The sequence below is a fragment of the Seriola dumerili genome, unplaced genomic scaffold (assembly GCF_002260705.1).
Source record: "Seriola dumerili isolate Sdu_G_001 unplaced genomic scaffold, Sdu_1.0 BDQW01001299.1, whole genome shotgun sequence".
NCBI classification, from domain to species: domain Eukaryota; kingdom Metazoa; phylum Chordata; class Actinopteri; order Carangiformes; family Carangidae; genus Seriola; species Seriola dumerili.
Window position 1 is genome coordinate 2,087,375 of NW_019175554.1, and position 16,878 is coordinate 2,104,252.

Below are 16,878 nucleotides of genomic sequence, written 5' to 3' on the forward strand. Positions count from 1 at the left end.
TATGATCGCTTTTGGATGTGCATTTCCATGTCTGCTGTCAGCCCAGCTTTTCAAAGTCCAGGTCAACCTCTCCTGGTGGTTAGCTGTATGGTCACAGGAGGTAGCTTGTGTGAGAGGGGGTCGTGAAGAGTGGTCTGTGGTAGTAGTGGAGGAATTAGACACGGGGGGGGGGGGGTGGCGGGGGTGGGGGGGGTGACACAAAAAGGCTGAGGTCAACACCAAATTACGGTAAGCATAACACAAATGCATACAATGCTACACACAGATGCAGGGTACCTTGTAGCTATCCCATTTGAATTATATGTCTCAGATAGTCCAAAAAAAAAAAAATTCCAATCACTGCAGAAAGCAAGTTACCTACTTTTTTTTTTTTTTCTTTCAAGTTTGGTCCAAGTGTGTATGAGGCCAACCACGCAGGGTTTACAATGATCAATATAAAATTTGTTTGAGAAGCTATGCTCACACAATTTTTTTAAAGGCCTTGAGACTGTTTAACATACATGTGTTTACGAGGGGTGATCATATTGCTGGAGCATGTGGGAAGAGCTGAAAAAAAAACAAAAAAAAAACATAAACCTAAAGAGGTGATGCATCTCTCTTGGCCTGGACCCAGATCTCAAGCTTATGCTCACATTGCATCTTTACAAATAAAAAATAATCAGTAAAAAAAAAAAAACAGCAACATTTCAAAGATTGTGTGTCAAAATTAGCTTTGAAGTTTACTGTAGCTTAACACTGGCATATCACTTAACCCTACAGTAATGGCTTGTCCTGCACCTTGGGGGAAACAAACACTCCTAACCACACACACACACACACACACACACGCACACACACGGGTTGATGAGGACCAAGAGAGAGGGTCACTACAGTGGCACTTGAGCCAAAAGGATGGTGAGAAACACAACACTTGACATGTTATATCAAGTTTGACAGTTCCTAGGTGTGAATGAACTAAATTTAAAACTGAGACAACACCATTATCCCTTTTTTTTTTTTTTTTTTTTAAAGTACTGACTATATTGGGGCTTTTTAATCAATAGCACGCCAAGACACACACTGTTGAGTCCCCTCCTGCGGGATGTAAACTGACCTGGGGTGGATGACGCACATGGCATCAACAAGAATTCGCCTCAATAGTGCCATTCCATACAAATCAATAACATTTTAGTGGAACATAAACATCTTATTATTTGTCAGAGGTTCTTCTTAATGTAATACAATGTGGGTGATTCTTTTGAAATATTAAATTAAGGCCTAATCAATTTAGAAAATGAGGAAGTCTTGTCTTGTCTTGTCCATCCACCCTTAATCTATTTTCATCCCTTTTATGGAGCCACTTTACCTCTGTTACCAACAGTCTCCTCCACTCAGGGTCACATGACACTTTGATTTTAGTGAAAATTGAAAGTGTTTAGCTTGTATGAGAGAAAAAAAAAGAGGAATCGATAAATTCAAGAAAGAAATGTACTGTGAGAAAATCATATTCTGGACATTAAACTTTAAAGGTTTCTGTTATTTGGCAAACACATTTTTGGACCTCTTTAAATACTATGTACATTCACATTAAGTTACCGATGTTACTTTAAATATATTTATATGTATCTATATTATATGACACCCTATGGGCAGTTGCTGAGGTTCCATTCAGTAGCTGAATTCTCTTCATATTGCACCTCCGTCCTCTCACTGTCTTACAATGCGAGCAATACAAAATATTCTACAAGAGGGGTTTCATCTCATTAATATAGATACAAGAAAATCAAACAATAAGTACAATGTGGGACTTCCTCTCATGAAACGAGTGTCCTTGCTCTGACTTCACTGCTCAGCCCAAACTCAAAGGAGGAAAATGAAAGGTAACAGAACCAAAAACAAAGTCCATCTTTTTGGATACACACAAGGGCAGCACATGTGGACATCAGCGACAAGAGACATTATTGAAAAATGAAAAAGAGGAACAATATCTACAAGCAGGTTCGAACCCTTCCCATGTGACTGCTCTGAGGCTCTGTTCAAAGCAGGTTGTGGTTATAGGCGCAAACTTGAGTCAAGTAGTCGGGGGGAGGGGGGGCGTAGAAGGGAGGTGTGGGGTGAGGGGAGGTAGAAAGAGAGAGGATAATCAAGTCTACACCACCCTTTACTAGGCTCTTTCATCTGTTAATCATGCTTTGGAAAAGGAGGGAGTGAATGTAAAGGTAACAGCAATTCCTTGAAATATCTCCTCATTGTGGAGCTTTTTTAAAAAAAAAAAAAAAAAAAAAAACACTTAAAAACAATCTTCCCATACATCTCCGTAGTATGCGGTGCTTTCTTGGAAAATGTTTTCAAGCTAGTTTTGAGGTTTTTGGCAGCTCCGTTGCCATGTATGTCTCTTCATCTCCTTTGAGGCCGTGTAGCTTTTCCTTTCCTTTCCTTTCCTTATTTTTCCCTCTCTGTTACCTTTCACAAAAATCACACTGTGGCAGGGTTTCTATCCATTTCATTAAGTCTTTCTGGTAAGCAAGTTCACAGCATTGTCCATATTCACTAGTCTGGGCCTTCACTGAGGAATCGCTGTAGTTTTGTCGAGACTGCAGGAGGCAGCTGCAGATCAAAGCAGGTCACAGTTTTTTTTTTTTTTTTTTCTTGTTGGTTTTTTTGTTGTTTGTGTTGTTTTTTTTTTTTTTTGTTGTTTTTATGTCTGACTATCTCTGGGTCCCGTTCTGCAGCTTCTCTGCAGCCTGGTCCTCTCAGGGCTGGCTTATCTGCTGAGGAGGTGATGTTGCTTTGCGTTTGGTTATAAGATGAGTGCTTCTCCTTATCGCTTACTTACTCACTTTGGCAGTGTAATACAAAGGTTTGGATCATGTTATTTTTCATCTTTGAATTCATTTGGGTTCACAATGGTGCAGAGAGGTGAGTCCGGTGTAGATTTTCTTGGCTCGCTAGCAAGGTAGTTAGCAGTTTAAAATTAATTTATTCTCATATCATTATTGTTATCATCATCATCTCATCATCAGCATCATCATCATCATCACTATTATTCTTTATTTAGAATATTTGGATTTTCTTTATTTTCCCTTAAAGCCAGAAAGAAACTTTTAATAAATACTAAGCTGTGTTTCTGAGGAATTAATCGCATCACAGGTTTTTCCCCTTCCGTCATCCGTTTGAAAAAAGGTATTATGCTCCTTGCCTGTCTCCATTAGGACACTGTAGAAAAAGTGCCACATCAGTCAACTGTTTGGACTAGTAGTGCACATCTCAGGGCTGGGTGCTGTTCTCTCATTGGTACTTAATTAAAGGGAAATCCTACCCAAGTGCTTATCGGCCTAGTCATCCCCCCATCGATGTTGCCTTGCTACAGCCCTTGTCTCGTGTCCTTACGTGGACACCGTTTACCACGCTTACATTGCATCAAAGCTCATGTTCTCAGCAAACACGTCTGATATGTTTCTGTTACAGAGATAGGAGACACTGCACTTATTCATGCTTTACACTACACTGAACCCCAGCCTGGAATCTTTGTATGTGTTTGTGAAAGAGACAAAGAAAAAGCCATTTTTAGGGGAAGGTGACAAGTTGAGTCTGTCATCAGGTAGTGAGAAGATTTTCAGAGGAGCTTAGGATAAGAGGGAAATAAGGGCAGAAGTTGAGGAGGAGGAAAGGGAGCAATGTGCGATGAAGATTCCTCAGTTTGGTTTTGTGTGGAGTGTGGGCACTGTCGCATCAGTATTCAGGGGAGGGACAAGGGTCAGACGTCAGCGAGAGGTGCCATCCAGTAGGGCGGGGGTAGCTGGAGTTGTGGAGCGAGAGGCACTGCTGGAACTGCTCTCTTTGGGGCTGGCAGAGACACTTCCACTGCCGTTGCCAGCCCCTCCCGCAATACTGCTCTGGACTGCCAGGGACAGGGGTCCTGGAGGAGTGCTCTCCGAGTGGGTGGGGGGCGCGCTGGATGATGCTGAGGAGCTGGAGGAGGAGGAGGGGGTGCCTAAAGGGACACTGCTGCCCCCTGGCAGCCCCTGGAGGCCTTGACCACAGACATGGTGGTGCTTCTCCCAGTCTTTGTGTTGGCAGAAGGAGCCGCAGTAGCGAGCCGTGTTGCAGCCGCTGCACGTCTCACTGGCTTTCCTCCCGCAGTTCCAGCAGCTCTGGTGAGACAGTGGGGAGAGAGTGGGTTGATAAAAATAAGTCTCTTTTTTGTCCCAGGATATCACAGCGCTTTCTCTTTCTTACATAAATAAATGTTGAAACTTAAAATAAGTCAATTACATAATCTAGTTTATTTGTCTGGCCCTGATTTTTCCTGTTACTCTTTGCACAGAGATTTAATTTTAAGGCTTTAAGACCTGTTCCATCACCACTGGTTTGTGTTACCAGCAGGTGGTGGTCAACTGCTCTGTAATGGCCTCAGCCTGGCACTCTGCTCCAACCATCTGGGTCTGTCTGCTTTTATTTACAAAGACAACTGGACTGCTTCTGCAATAATGATGACAACCTGCTGCAGCACCAAACCAAGAGCAGCCAGCTGTATGGATTACACAATACAGGACAGCTTAGAGGAACAAAGTGAAGGGTAATGGATGGAGCTAGAAAATGTTGAAAAGAAACCAGAACAATAAGAATTTTAAGAACAAGTGAGAGGAGAATGAGGCAAAATGAGGGTAGGGGGTCTGTGATACTCACTTCACTGGAGTCCTCCTGTTGGTTGATGACTGTTAGTGCGTCCTCAGAGGCTTGCCTCTTGGCCTCGGCCAGCGCCCTCTCCATTTTAGAGCGTTCAGCTGAAATCATCTCATGAGCCTTCCTCTCGGCGTCCGACACCGCTTTCTGCAGCTCTGACATCGCCTGTCGCTTCACCTCATTCACAGCCTCCTCTGAGAGAGAGAGAGAGAAAGAGAGAGAGAGTGAGAGGTGTTAGTGCTTAAGACCATCGTCCCATCCTGTCTGCTCCTTCATCCTTTATTGAGGCTCTTTAAGCTGCCATCTTGTTGTGTCTCAGCGAACAGATGTACATCATCCAAGATTTAAAACTTTCTGCCAGAAAAGGGAAACAGCCAGACTTCAATAATTAATTCAAACACGTCTGGCCACAATAATTTTCAGTGCTGACAACAGCAGATGTCTCCAAAGTTTTGTCACCAACTTGGCTGTTCATCCAACATCCTGCGTGGGATTCCCTGTTTGCACGATTTTCATCTTGTCATAATTTTAAAAGAAGTTGTTAGATGGAGTTTATAGAGAGTGGATAATTTCCCCAGCAGTAGGCACACATATCTCCACTGCAGGGCTTCCTACGTTGTAGATTTTATCACGGGCCCTTTTGTTCTTCCAGCACAAGCATGAACTGTATGAGTGAGGAGGCTGTGTTTTTACAACAGGCAGGTGTGTAGACTCCTTTCCAGATGGCAGTCTAAAATAGAAACTTCCCCCTGCCCCTTCTCGGTAAGAGGCAGGAGTGATTACATTTTGCCATCTTTCATTATCAGCCTCAAGGTGCACAACAAAAGTACAGTACGTGATTCCACATGAGAAATAGGTTGCCAAATATACACTATTTATTAATCAAACACTAATGTGATGATCACAAGGTATGAATTCCCCTACAATGTCATTTTTTCTTCTGCCATCATTGACAGCAACATTTTTACAGACTAAATGATTTTTTTCCCTCGTGCTCCACCTCCTCCAGATGTGCCAAGTAGAGACACGCACACGCACACACACACACACACACACACACACACACACATACAAGTGGCTCTCCAGATGTGTTAGCCCAACCAAGTAGGAGGCGAGACTGATACTGTCTTCTCCACTGCTCTCTATTTCCTCCAGTCAGTGTTTGTCTGAGAGAGAACTCATAAATAACTGTCACTTTTCCTCGCCGCTCCACTCCAGTTGTTTCAAACTACTGTGCAAAACGATAGGCGGTTGGGGAGGGTGGAGGAGTGGGGCGGTGCATGTTATATCTATATGTACATGCGTGCATGTCAGTGTCTGATTCCTATGCTCATATGCTAAAAAGTTAGTATTCTGCCAATCCTGTCAACACAGTCACACTCAGACACACGTCTCCACACTTTCTCCTCATCCTGTCTCTACCTTTATCCTTCATTTCATTTCTACTACTTCTTTTTTTCTTTTTTCTTTCACCCCTCCTCCTCCTCTTTCTTCTCTCTCTTGCAAACACTATCTGCATTATCCTGAGCTTCTCAATTATCTGGCCTAATGCATGCACCACTAAGATTAGTTTGCAAATTTAATTAATTCTTATCAAGGAGACTGCATAGCAGATGCTGGGGCAATTAGCACTTAATGGAAAACATGGGGGCAGCAATATTAACGTTTTAATTCCACAGGGATTTGGCAAGTCCCTGAGACGTGTTATTTCTGTCTGCTTTTTCACACTTCAGATCTTATTTTTCAAAAGCATTGCAGTCTCTCAACCTGAACCAGACCAGAGAATACGTGTCTGGTTTTAATTAAAAGCAAGAGGTGCTGCAGCTCCATCAGGCAGACTACCTGGCTGCTGAGATAGAGGTGACACATACACAAACACACAAACACAAACACACACACACACACACACACACACACACACACACACACACACACACACACACAAACACTAGAGGTGAGATGTTGGGAGTGAGATATGTTACTCACCCTGCTTGTTTTGGAGGTGCTTTAGTGCTGGGGAGAGCGGGATACTTGTAGTACCTGTATGAAAAACAACTGCAATTAAAAGAGCTTTTTCTGCTGGTGAAAATGCAGCACAGTATTTTGCCAACAGCAGCAGCATCTTTCCTCCGCAGGGTATTGGAGTATGACTGCAACATAATAGTGCTGGGACTGGGGTGGAACAAGGGCTGAGCCAGATGACTCCTGGGATGGGCTCTATCTAACATGCAGTATACAAGAAGGCCCATGCAGTGCAACACTCCCACCTGCTTTCCATTTGTCTACAAACTGAGTCAAAAATGAGAAACATTGGTCCAGATTTGTTTGTCTGTACATCGAAATGAACTGCATTTGATTAACTTCAGGAATACATTCATGTACTGTGCATGAGGCTAGAAAACAATCACAATGAAAAAAGAGGTATAAAAAAACAAAAATAAAAAAACTTGAGTGTTCAGCTCCAAGCTGTGCTGCGCTGCTGCGGCCTGCCTTGGGCCAGGTGACTGCATTTTCACTGCAGCTTTAACTGCAGTGGCCTTTCATAGTTGTGACAGATGGAGGACATTTTGCCCTAATGACACAGAGTGTCTCCAATCCTCTGGCCTGATGGACCTACGGCTGCAAAAGCTCTTTTCTGCCTGTCTCAGTAGCCAGGGTGAGGCCCGTGAAGACTGATGATGGTGATTGTGTGTGTGTGTGTTTTGTTAGTCTGTGTCGCGGTCAATCATGGAGACAATAGCGGAAAAAAAAGGGATGTTTGGCTCTTACCAGCTTTCCTCCAGATCTCTTCTGGCAGGTATCCTGAGGGAGGCCTGTGTAAGAAGTCTCGGTGGATCTCTGAAACACACACGCAGACACACACTCAGTCTCAATTACACACACACACATGCGCACACAGTGACAGACTCTTGATCTGCACAAACACACATCCACAAGTCTCCCCTATAGTTTCCAGTGCTATTTTTGGAACCAATACAAAATGTGTGTGTGTGAAAACATCAGTAAATAAGCTGTCATCAACTTTTTCAACCATTTCTGGGAAGAAATGGGAACACGGGAGTTAGAAGTGAATACGAATCTTAATGATGAATGAGCATGCTGGCAACATGAGGGTGTAATCAGTTGTTTAAAGATCCAGGATGTTGCAAGTAGGTTTGTATTGCCTCACAGTGTGAGCTAAAATTTGTAAATTTGGAGAAAAATATGATCTAACTGGCTCTTTGTGTTTAAAATTGATATATTAAAGCATTTTCAACATTTCAAATAAGCCCTACCTTGTTGTGAGTGTTTTGCTTTGCCAAACATGCCCTGTGTGTGTTTGTCTACCTGTCTGTCTGCCTGTCTGCCTTTCAGCAGCCGAGGAAGTTCCTATGGGCAGTGACTCGCTGCTGCTAGCTGTGTTGGAGGAGGAGTTGTGGTGAGGAGTAGGAGGAGGAAGAGGAGGAGGAAGGCAGTGCTGTCCGTTGCTCCCACCTTTTTTCATCTCCTCCACGTCACTGTAGCGCCGAATCCAGTGATTCATCTCCTCCCGGTCGGCCTCCTGGCAGCGGCGCAGCACCGTCAGAGAGCGGCGCGTCTTCTCCACCATGTCCATGATGCAGTTCAGGAGCTGAGATGGGACAGGATTGAGGATGAGTTGAAACATTTACTTAAAAGTGATAAAAGACCAGGAGGAGAAGTTTGACATTCATTTGACATTTCCATCAAAATATAAATCCCCACCTCCCAGACAGATGCCCACATTAAAAAAAACTAACAGAAAATAGCAAAAACTTTTATCATCAACACAAAATGTTCAGAGCAGTAGATTTTGGAATGAACCAAACTTGATAAATCCATGAAAAATTCCACAGGTCAGATGAACAAAGCCTGTTCAAAAGCGAGGTACTTTTGGAGCCACTGAGCTAGTGTGTAAATCTACACACTATTTTAATCCATCCCAAAACACATACCACCAAGCGTACGTGCATGTTTGTGTGTGACTATGTGTCACTGTCTGTGCCAATCTGTTCATGGATTGTGAGTTTGTCAGTGAATCTCAATGTCTAAGAGCATTACAGCAATGATAAATTAACAGCTGGACTGCCAATGAAATTGTTGAGCCAGTTCCTTCCACCCTTCTGCGCCGTTCCCTGCCAACTCAACAGATTTCCTCTCTTTTCTCTCCTTCCCCCTCTGTTGTAAACAGTGTCACTTTTTTTTCTCCACAGTGCCCTGTGTTTCCAGACCCGGCCCAGTCTGCTAAATGGGTTTAGCATGGTTGACATTCAATCCATATCATTATTCCCATTCATCTTTCCCTCTCTCTGCCTCTGCCTCCTTTCCTCTGTCTCTCTACCCCTCTCCCTCCCCTCTGAGTTAGCTATATTTATTTCAGTGAAGTGTTTCTAATTTGGCAGGGGTCCAGGCCTGGCCGGTTCTCTCCATGACTGCAGCTCTTGTCTCAGCTGCTCTCCCCAGCTGGAGCTGCTCTCTGCTAGGTCCTGGGCTCCATCTGGGGCCCTATTTCTGTGTGTGTGTGTGTGTGTGTGTGTGTGTGTGGGTGTGTGTGTGTGTGTGTGTGTGTGTGGGTGTGTGTGTGTGTGTGTGTGTGTGTGGGTGTGTGTGTGTGTGTGTGTGTGTGTGGGTGTGTGTGTGTGTGTGTGTGTGTGTGGGTGTGTGTGTGTGTGTGTGTGTGTGTGGTAGTGTACATGATTTTGTCTTCAGTTGGGTGCCAGGAAGCCAGATAGGTATCTGTCTGTTGTTCATTCACCACACGGACCTCATAAGGTCAGCTGTCCATCAACTGCTAACTCAGATGGGACGGAGGCTCATCTGTCTGTCATCAGTTCCTGTCCCTGTCATCTGCATGCCATCTTTAGCACTGAAACTAACTTTAATCACCTGCTGATCTCTAAGCTCTTTTTTTCCCTCTGCGTTATGATGTTTATAAATGAAACAAAGAGGTGGCTGACATTAAACATGGCTACCGCTCTGATACGTACATTATCCAGGTGCTTCCATTCCTCTGCCCACTCTCGATCTGTAAGACGGTGGTCGATCACCTCCTCTTGGCGAGCTCCGTGCACTGCTGCAATGAAAACGCACAGGACAGATTTCTGTTATACAGTACAGCAGCCCACGGTGGATAATTAACTATCTATGGACACAGCTATGTGTTTGACAAAGGGAAAACCCAAACCCAATCCTGGCCCAGTTTCTAACCATAAACTCAGCGCTGACTGTGAGCGACTTTGTGGTTTCTGTCTGTGGGATGGATGAATTGCATTTTGTTTTATTTTATTTATTATATTCTTCTTCTTCTACATATTACTTGTTGCTGCATGAATTTTAATGTAAAGGACATTGAGGTTATGTAAAAAGAAATATGCTATATAAATACAATTGCCTTGCCTTTGTAAAACCTTGAGAACTCTCACATGACTATCCAAATGACGTATGACCACCACAACTTCATGCTATATGTCAACAGACTTAAACACCATACAGCATCAAATCCACAATACAATGATGTATTATTTCAATTTTTTTAAACAACATAACCGGTGGGAAGCACTCAGGATGCTAATAGTATAGCCTCATGTCAGATCAGTGAGACAATTTCATCTCTTTCCTTTTGGGAAAAGCAGAAGGAAGGCATATATGGTTGCCACAGTTGTAGCACATGGGCATGTACGGCTGTGGGCTTTATATAGCCACACTGCCACAAGGATTATCACACTGGAGTGACAACTGGCCTTTGTTCTTCTTATACACCCCACTGACATATACACAAGCCCACTCGTCTTGACCATATAACTGTGGAGTATGTGGCTGAAGATCTGCAGCTTTATCTAACCATGTGAATGCTTTGCAGCTGTTCTACCTGTCTGCCGGTGCCTGTCTCGGGCGTCACGGTGTTCATTATGTCTGTAAGCATCTCTATATTGGTGCGCCATGGCCATGTCTTCTAAGCGATAGTGCTGGGGTCCCACTTGGGGGTTGGGTGGGTGGGGCAGGCCGTTGGGAGGGTGTGTGGGGAGGCCGTTAGGAGGTGGGTGAGCAGGAAGACCCGTGCTGGGGCTGAAGCGTTGGCTAGGGCTGATGGTGCAGGGCCTCTTAGCTAGGTGCTCTGGGTGCAACCCTTCTCTCTCTGAGCTGTCTTTGGTCCTGTGGAGGAGGACAGGAGAATGGATTAAAACATGACTGAATGTTAAAATACTCAGCTGCTTCTATGTAATATTACACCGAGAGTAGAGTTAGAAGTGAATTGTGCCACGGTTTACACTAATTAATGTGGTGACTACTTTGTAGGAGCCTACAAAATCAATATTCTTTAAAGAGTGTTTTTCCAACTGAAAATTATGGCCAGGCGGTAGAATATGTCAGCACCACACAGTTATAACACAATATACAAAAGCAGACCCAATGCAAACTACTGTGTTAACACAATAAACATCCAATACAGCATTTAAAATCATGAGATGAAAGCTGAACTGGTTGGACACAAACTAAAACCTGAAGTGTTTTTCCCGCAGTGAGAAGTGTGGTAGTATATGTGTATATTATGATCTACAACATAGTAGATCTCTGTTGTGCCATTAATCTTTTATTTATTATTATTTCACAAATGTCCACCCAAGAATAGATTCACCTGCTTCGGATCATTGATGGACCAGTCAGAAATTGTTTTGATGCTAATGTGACTACACTCAATTACAAAAAGAAATCTCCAACTGCATGACTCATTTCTCTCACCTCAGTTTTATTCAGAAACTGGTTTCTGACACCATGGTAATGTTTGAAGAGAACTGCATTTGTGCAGCCTACTTCGTCTTCCTCCAGCTAGTCCATCCATGGCATCGCCAGACCACAATGAGTAATGTGAAAACCAGATGGCTTTGCCAGGCTGAATATGCAATGCCAGTGTATTACTTCATAGTTCAGGAAAACATGCCCCAGCAAAGACCTTAATGCCCTTAACATCAGACCAACAGGCAAACAAATAGACAGATATGATTCATTTCCTCATGAGTAATTGTGTTTTTTTATGTTTGTGATGAGCTAGCATTGCCTATTATTAGTGTAGAGTATATGTATGTGTATTTGGCATACTGTAAAACCACTTAAGGGAACAGTGGTGCCAAATTATGACGCATGATTCAAAATCTCAGTCGAAATCCGTCCTCGACTGTGACCGGATGCAACAAGAGCTTTGCAAATCTGCGATATGATGTAGTGATGTAGTGATGTAAGTATGATGTGATGTGACTATTTGCTCTGAGAAAAAGGAGTGCCATGGTGAACAGATTATCTGTCAAATGAGAAATCACAGTTTACCGTAAACTGTCATAATAATTTATTTTCAAAGATTACAACATCTGGTGTTGTTGACTGTACCTGTTTGAGGAGGCTCGAGCAAGGAACACAAACTTGTTTTTGAAAGTTCAACAACTCCCACAGGCTGTATGCAAACACACACACACTCACACACTCACACTCACACACGCACGCACGCACGCACGCATGCACGCATGCACGCACGCACGCACGCACGCACGTACGCACGCACGCACGTACGCACACACACACACGTGTGTCTATGTATCCCTGCTGAGAGCTGCTTGTTGTTCAGTTACAGTAAGGCTGAAGCTTTCGCACAGCTGTACGCCATATGTATCAAACAAAGCCAAGTCCAACTGTACACCCTGCGTCTCAAGCTCTTAATCTGAATATCCCTCAGCCTACTCTTAGATTGCAAGTATTTCTCCCTCTCCCCTCCCACTCTGCTCTCAGGCTTAAGGGGCAATATGGGCTGGATGCTGTGTGTTTGGCAGATGTTTAGTGACACTCATTTGTGTCTGTGTACTTTAACTGTGTGTCTGTGTGTGTATGTGTGTGTGTGTGTGAGAGAGGTTGTGTTTTTGAGCCATCTGGACAGTTTAAATGTGAGTGTTGATATTAATCTGTTTAGCTGGATGGCAATAGCCAGGCATTCGGATGGAAATCACTCCTTATCATCCTGGGGATCAAAGGCGAGTAAATGCAATGTTGGTTTGTGTAGATGATATGTGTTTATTGTAGTGTGTATGTTTGTGTGTGTGTCTGTGTGTGTGTGTGTGTGTGTGTGTGTGTGTGTGTGTATGTGTGCTTATTCTCGGTTATCCATGTGTATATTTGTGCACGTCAGCTACACTCACACACATCCCTGGCTCTAGTATTTGACAAATCAGAGGAACAGCTGGCACAACGTAGGCCCTGCCCCAGCTTGACCCAACCCCCCCCCACCCTTCCACCCACTCCCACAACCCCCCACCCCCAGCCCCGCCTGCTGTGTATAAGCCAGAGGTTGGGAGGCGGAGGTGTGCGGATTACAGTGGGATTGCACGTTCTGCCTCAACCCCTAGTCCCATCCACACCACCACCACCACACACCTCCCCACTCCTCCCCCCGCTCAGGATGTGCTCAGTGTTACGGTCAGCACATCACCATCTGGACACATCCCTGACATATGGACAGCTGCTGGGAGCCTGCAGGTCAGGCAGTCGGAGAGAGGGAGAGGGAGAGAAAGAGGTGAAGAAGTAAGCGGAAAAGAACGACAATGCCAGTAAGAGAAGACAACAGAGAATGGAAGAAAGGGAAATGCCTTTTAATTCTTCCATGTGTCTTCTTCTTAGCTGGGTTAATAAAGGAGAACGCCGGGGAACAATGTGGGACATTAGTAAAACCATAGGTCACTGTTGGTCTTTCTCTCTGTCTTTGGGTTAGACTTCACTCCCTCCTCTCTTCTATGGCTCTCTCTCCCTTCTGCTTCTCAACCCCTCTCTTTATTTTCCTACTCTACATGTATCTCGCCCCTCCCTCCCGGACAGCTGGCAGAGCCAGGCTGGCATCGGGGCTGTCCAGACTTCCGCCTCCCGCACAGAGGACTTATAGCCTCCCCTTGTCGCTTGGCATTCTGAAATACCCTGAAAGAATTAATTTATAACGCTGTCCGTGTGAGAGTCTGCCAATGTATGTGCGCCTCTGAAGTCCTTGTGTGCGTGTGTGTGTGTGTGTGTGTGTGTGTGTTTTCTTGTGTTTAATGGAGAGATTCTACCTGTCAGGGGTCCTTCGCTTGCCGTGCTCATTCATCTCCAGCATAATCTCTGAGGAGTCGAGGGGTGAGCTGGCATTGGCGTCCAGGAGAAGCTGCTCGTGTTGGGCCAGATACTGAGCTGGAGTCTGCTTGGCCAACCTGGCACAGTGGAGCAACTCTCTCTGCAGCAGAGGCAGGTTTGCCTTCAGAGGTAAAAACAAAAGAAAAAGAGGGAAGCCCTCTGGATTAGGAATTAAGCAAATTGCTAGGAAGTAGATAGGAGTAGTGTTAAGTGGACAAGAGCTGAGTTAGAAACTTGTGAAATAACAGGTAGATGGGGTGAGAGTGAAATAATGTCAGATTAGGGTGAGAAAAACAAGACTAGGTCCAAAATTAGTATCGAGCTGCGTATGGTCAATGTGCAAAATTGAGGACATATTTGAAAACTGTTGTGGAACCGCTGTGAGAAACTGACATCATCACATCATATTTGCATTCAGCCTAGTGTCAGCTGGTGTCAGCTGGTTTCAGCTCTTTATGTGTTTGCTTCTCTCCTGCTCTGTGCTTACATATACAATATTTCAATATAGCTGTTGAAGCTGTTCTCATTACAAGTTTGAAATGGTGACTGAAACGTGGCCCATTAAGACGGCCAATGGGGAAACTCTAACTCAGTCATGTGGCTTTGGGCTGACCAATGGTGGAACTATGATTCAGTCAATCAGTCACAGCCATTCGCGATTATAGGGCTGGCCCCGCCACTACGGTCCAGCTGTAAAGAAAGTGATAGATGAAGAGACAGGATGAGATAAGACAGGTCCCCTGACACATTCCTCTGCCATGTGTCTCTCTTACTCTCCGGGGTGTACTGGTGTGTATATTGTGTGTGTGTGTGTGTGTGTGCGTGTGTGTGTGTGTCTGTGTGTGTGTGTTTGTGTGTGTGTGTGCATAAGAGTGCTGTCAAATAGCTCTCTCAGACCTGTCTGGTTGATATAACACAGCCATTGCTGCAATGTCCCAGATGTGGAGGATCATTGCACGGCAGGAGGTCTGACACACACACACATAAACACACACACACCACTTTTAAAGCACATTCACGAACACGTCCTACCATTTTTTTTCATAATACTGCAAGTCCAGCATTATGAAAAAAGTATACAGCCATTGGGTGATCAAGACAAGGTTTCCTTCCCTGCCCCTGCCTCTCTATGAGTCCATTCTGAAGCAGAATAGGACGGATCACAGAGGACAGGACTGGCCATATGGACAGGGGCAGTAAACTATGTGCTTGTCAACTGGATACATCAGGCTTGATATATCTTACATAAAAAACCTGTATATAGACATTTACCTTCAGGAAGGGAATGACGAACGGCCTCAGAGGGAAGTTGGTGGCCTCGTGCAGTTTGGAGTGAAACTCTTCAATAGTGAGGGTGGAGTTCTGTCCAAGACAACAGAGAGAGTAAGACAAGAAGAGTGGACACCATCAAGATTTGCTGAGAAAGAAAATGTTATAGCACTTTCTTCCAGAGCTATCAAAATAATTCCACATGACTATGATCAGAACTTACCACAAGCCCCAACACAAGGCTGCGCACTCTCTCTCCGATCTCAGGCGATATGTCGTTGCCAAACTGCTGCAGTGTGGTCAGGAAGCGTTTCAGCTTGCAGAGCTGCCGGGCACCACAAGCCGGCGGGAGCTGCTGGTTGGACAGTGAGGCCGTTGAGGACATGGCGGGCCCGTTACTGAAGCCGTTAGGAGTGGATGGAGCACCGTTCAGCGATGTAGGAGAGTGGCTGCTCCCATTCAGCACTGCAGATAAACAGACAGAAGGAAGAGACAACGTGAATTGGGTCAGTATGGAGGATCCTGGGGGGCATCTGACAGATCTGGGGGCACGACGAGGGGAGAAGCACTGAGTGCGTGCTTCAGATTAAATTTAAGTAAAGCACACAATAGACTCAACTTTGACACCATGCCAACAGTTTATGATGCACAAAGCGACTTCGGTGGTGCAGTTTTCTGCCAGTTTGACTGAGTCCTGTGAGCGTGTGTGTTTGTGTGTGTGTGTGTGTGTGTGTGTATGTGTATGTGTATGTGTGTGTGTGTGTGTGTGTGTGTGTGTGTGTGTGTGTGTGTGTGTGTGTGTGTGTGTGTGTGTGTGTGTGTGTGTGTGTGTTTGTGTGTCTGTGTAACTTCAGCTGTCTCACAAGTGGTACATTAGTACATTTGACCCCTTCCACCATTCCACCCCCCACCCCCCATATCAGTCTATTCCACCCTGCTCCTCACCCTCTCCCCCTCACTCACTCACTCACTAGGACACAACTATAAGAGGAACTTGTTAAAGAGGTGCCAAAAATAGTCCTGTGGCCCATGTTACTTTTATTCCAGTAGCAGGTGTGTATCCAAATCTGGACCTGCACCTGTCCACCAGCTGAAAGTAGATTTGCAGCTTTAAGGTTCAGAATAGACACAGAACCCATACACATATATAATCACTCGCATATTCTTCTTAATGCAGGCACAAACAAACTCACAAATACACAGGAGCTCACACACACACACGTTTGACCTTTCCCCTGTTTTCATATTTTCATATCCGGGCCAGATGATACAAAATACATGCAAACTACATTGTCAGTTTAAGATTGATTTATGATTTATGAATCCTTCTTGTCTCTCACAATTGTAATCCTATGTTGTAAATATGCATTGGATGCAATATATCTGTGCAACAGCAACTTAATCTTTTCAAAAATGTATTTACAGGCCTCTGCAGTGAGCCACTGTAGACTATAACATTAAATCTTGCCCTCATACTTGATAACAAGACTATATACAGTTTAGTTGTTCAACAGTCTAGTTGCTGTGGTTCCTCTCCGGCATGCTTGTTGCTCTAATCTGTGGGTCGAGGGCCTGAACTCATATGGACTAACCCATGTGATCCCAACAGGCAGCGCTTGTGTTCTGGCTTTTGAGAGAGGGAGAGGTGCAAGGAGAGAGCTACACTGCTGACCGCCTGCCACAACAGGTGAAACAACATGGCCTGTCATTGCTATATAGGGAAGAAAGTAGTCTACACACCGCAACACCACCCTGGCTGATCTCCCCTGTATCCACCGCCGCCTGACCAGCTGGTAAACAACA

The 16,878-nt window shown here is 44.6% G+C and overlaps 1 protein-coding gene across 5 annotated transcripts in view; it reads right to left on the reverse strand.

Moving 5' to 3' along the window:
- Positions 1–2,667: 2,667 nt before the first annotated feature.
- The window catches only part of cbfa2t3 (CBFA2/RUNX1 translocation partner 3), a 41,004-nt gene continuing 26,793 nt past the window's right edge, over positions 2,668–16,878 (reverse strand). For 3 of the 5 annotated variants that reach the window (XM_022767928.1, XM_022767933.1, XM_022767932.1), the window contains exons 3-12: positions 15,299–15,540; positions 15,079–15,168; positions 13,746–13,927; positions 10,532–10,815; positions 9,651–9,736; positions 7,993–8,275; positions 7,435–7,503; positions 6,652–6,705; positions 4,669–4,859; positions 2,668–4,142 (exon numbers count right to left, since the gene is read on the reverse strand). In XM_022767928.1, coding sequence (XP_022623649.1) covers positions 3,744–4,142; positions 4,669–4,859; positions 6,652–6,705; positions 7,435–7,503; positions 7,993–8,275; positions 9,651–9,736; positions 10,532–10,815; positions 13,746–13,927; positions 15,079–15,168; positions 15,299–15,540 — 1,880 coding nt within the window. In that variant the 3' untranslated portion in view covers positions 2,668–3,743. The remainder of the gene's footprint in view (positions 4,143–4,668; positions 4,860–6,651; positions 6,706–7,434; positions 7,504–7,992; positions 8,276–9,650; positions 9,737–10,531; positions 10,816–13,745; positions 13,928–15,078; positions 15,169–15,298; positions 15,541–16,878) is intronic. The other 2 variants (XM_022767931.1, XM_022767929.1) reach the window with 2 other exon arrangements.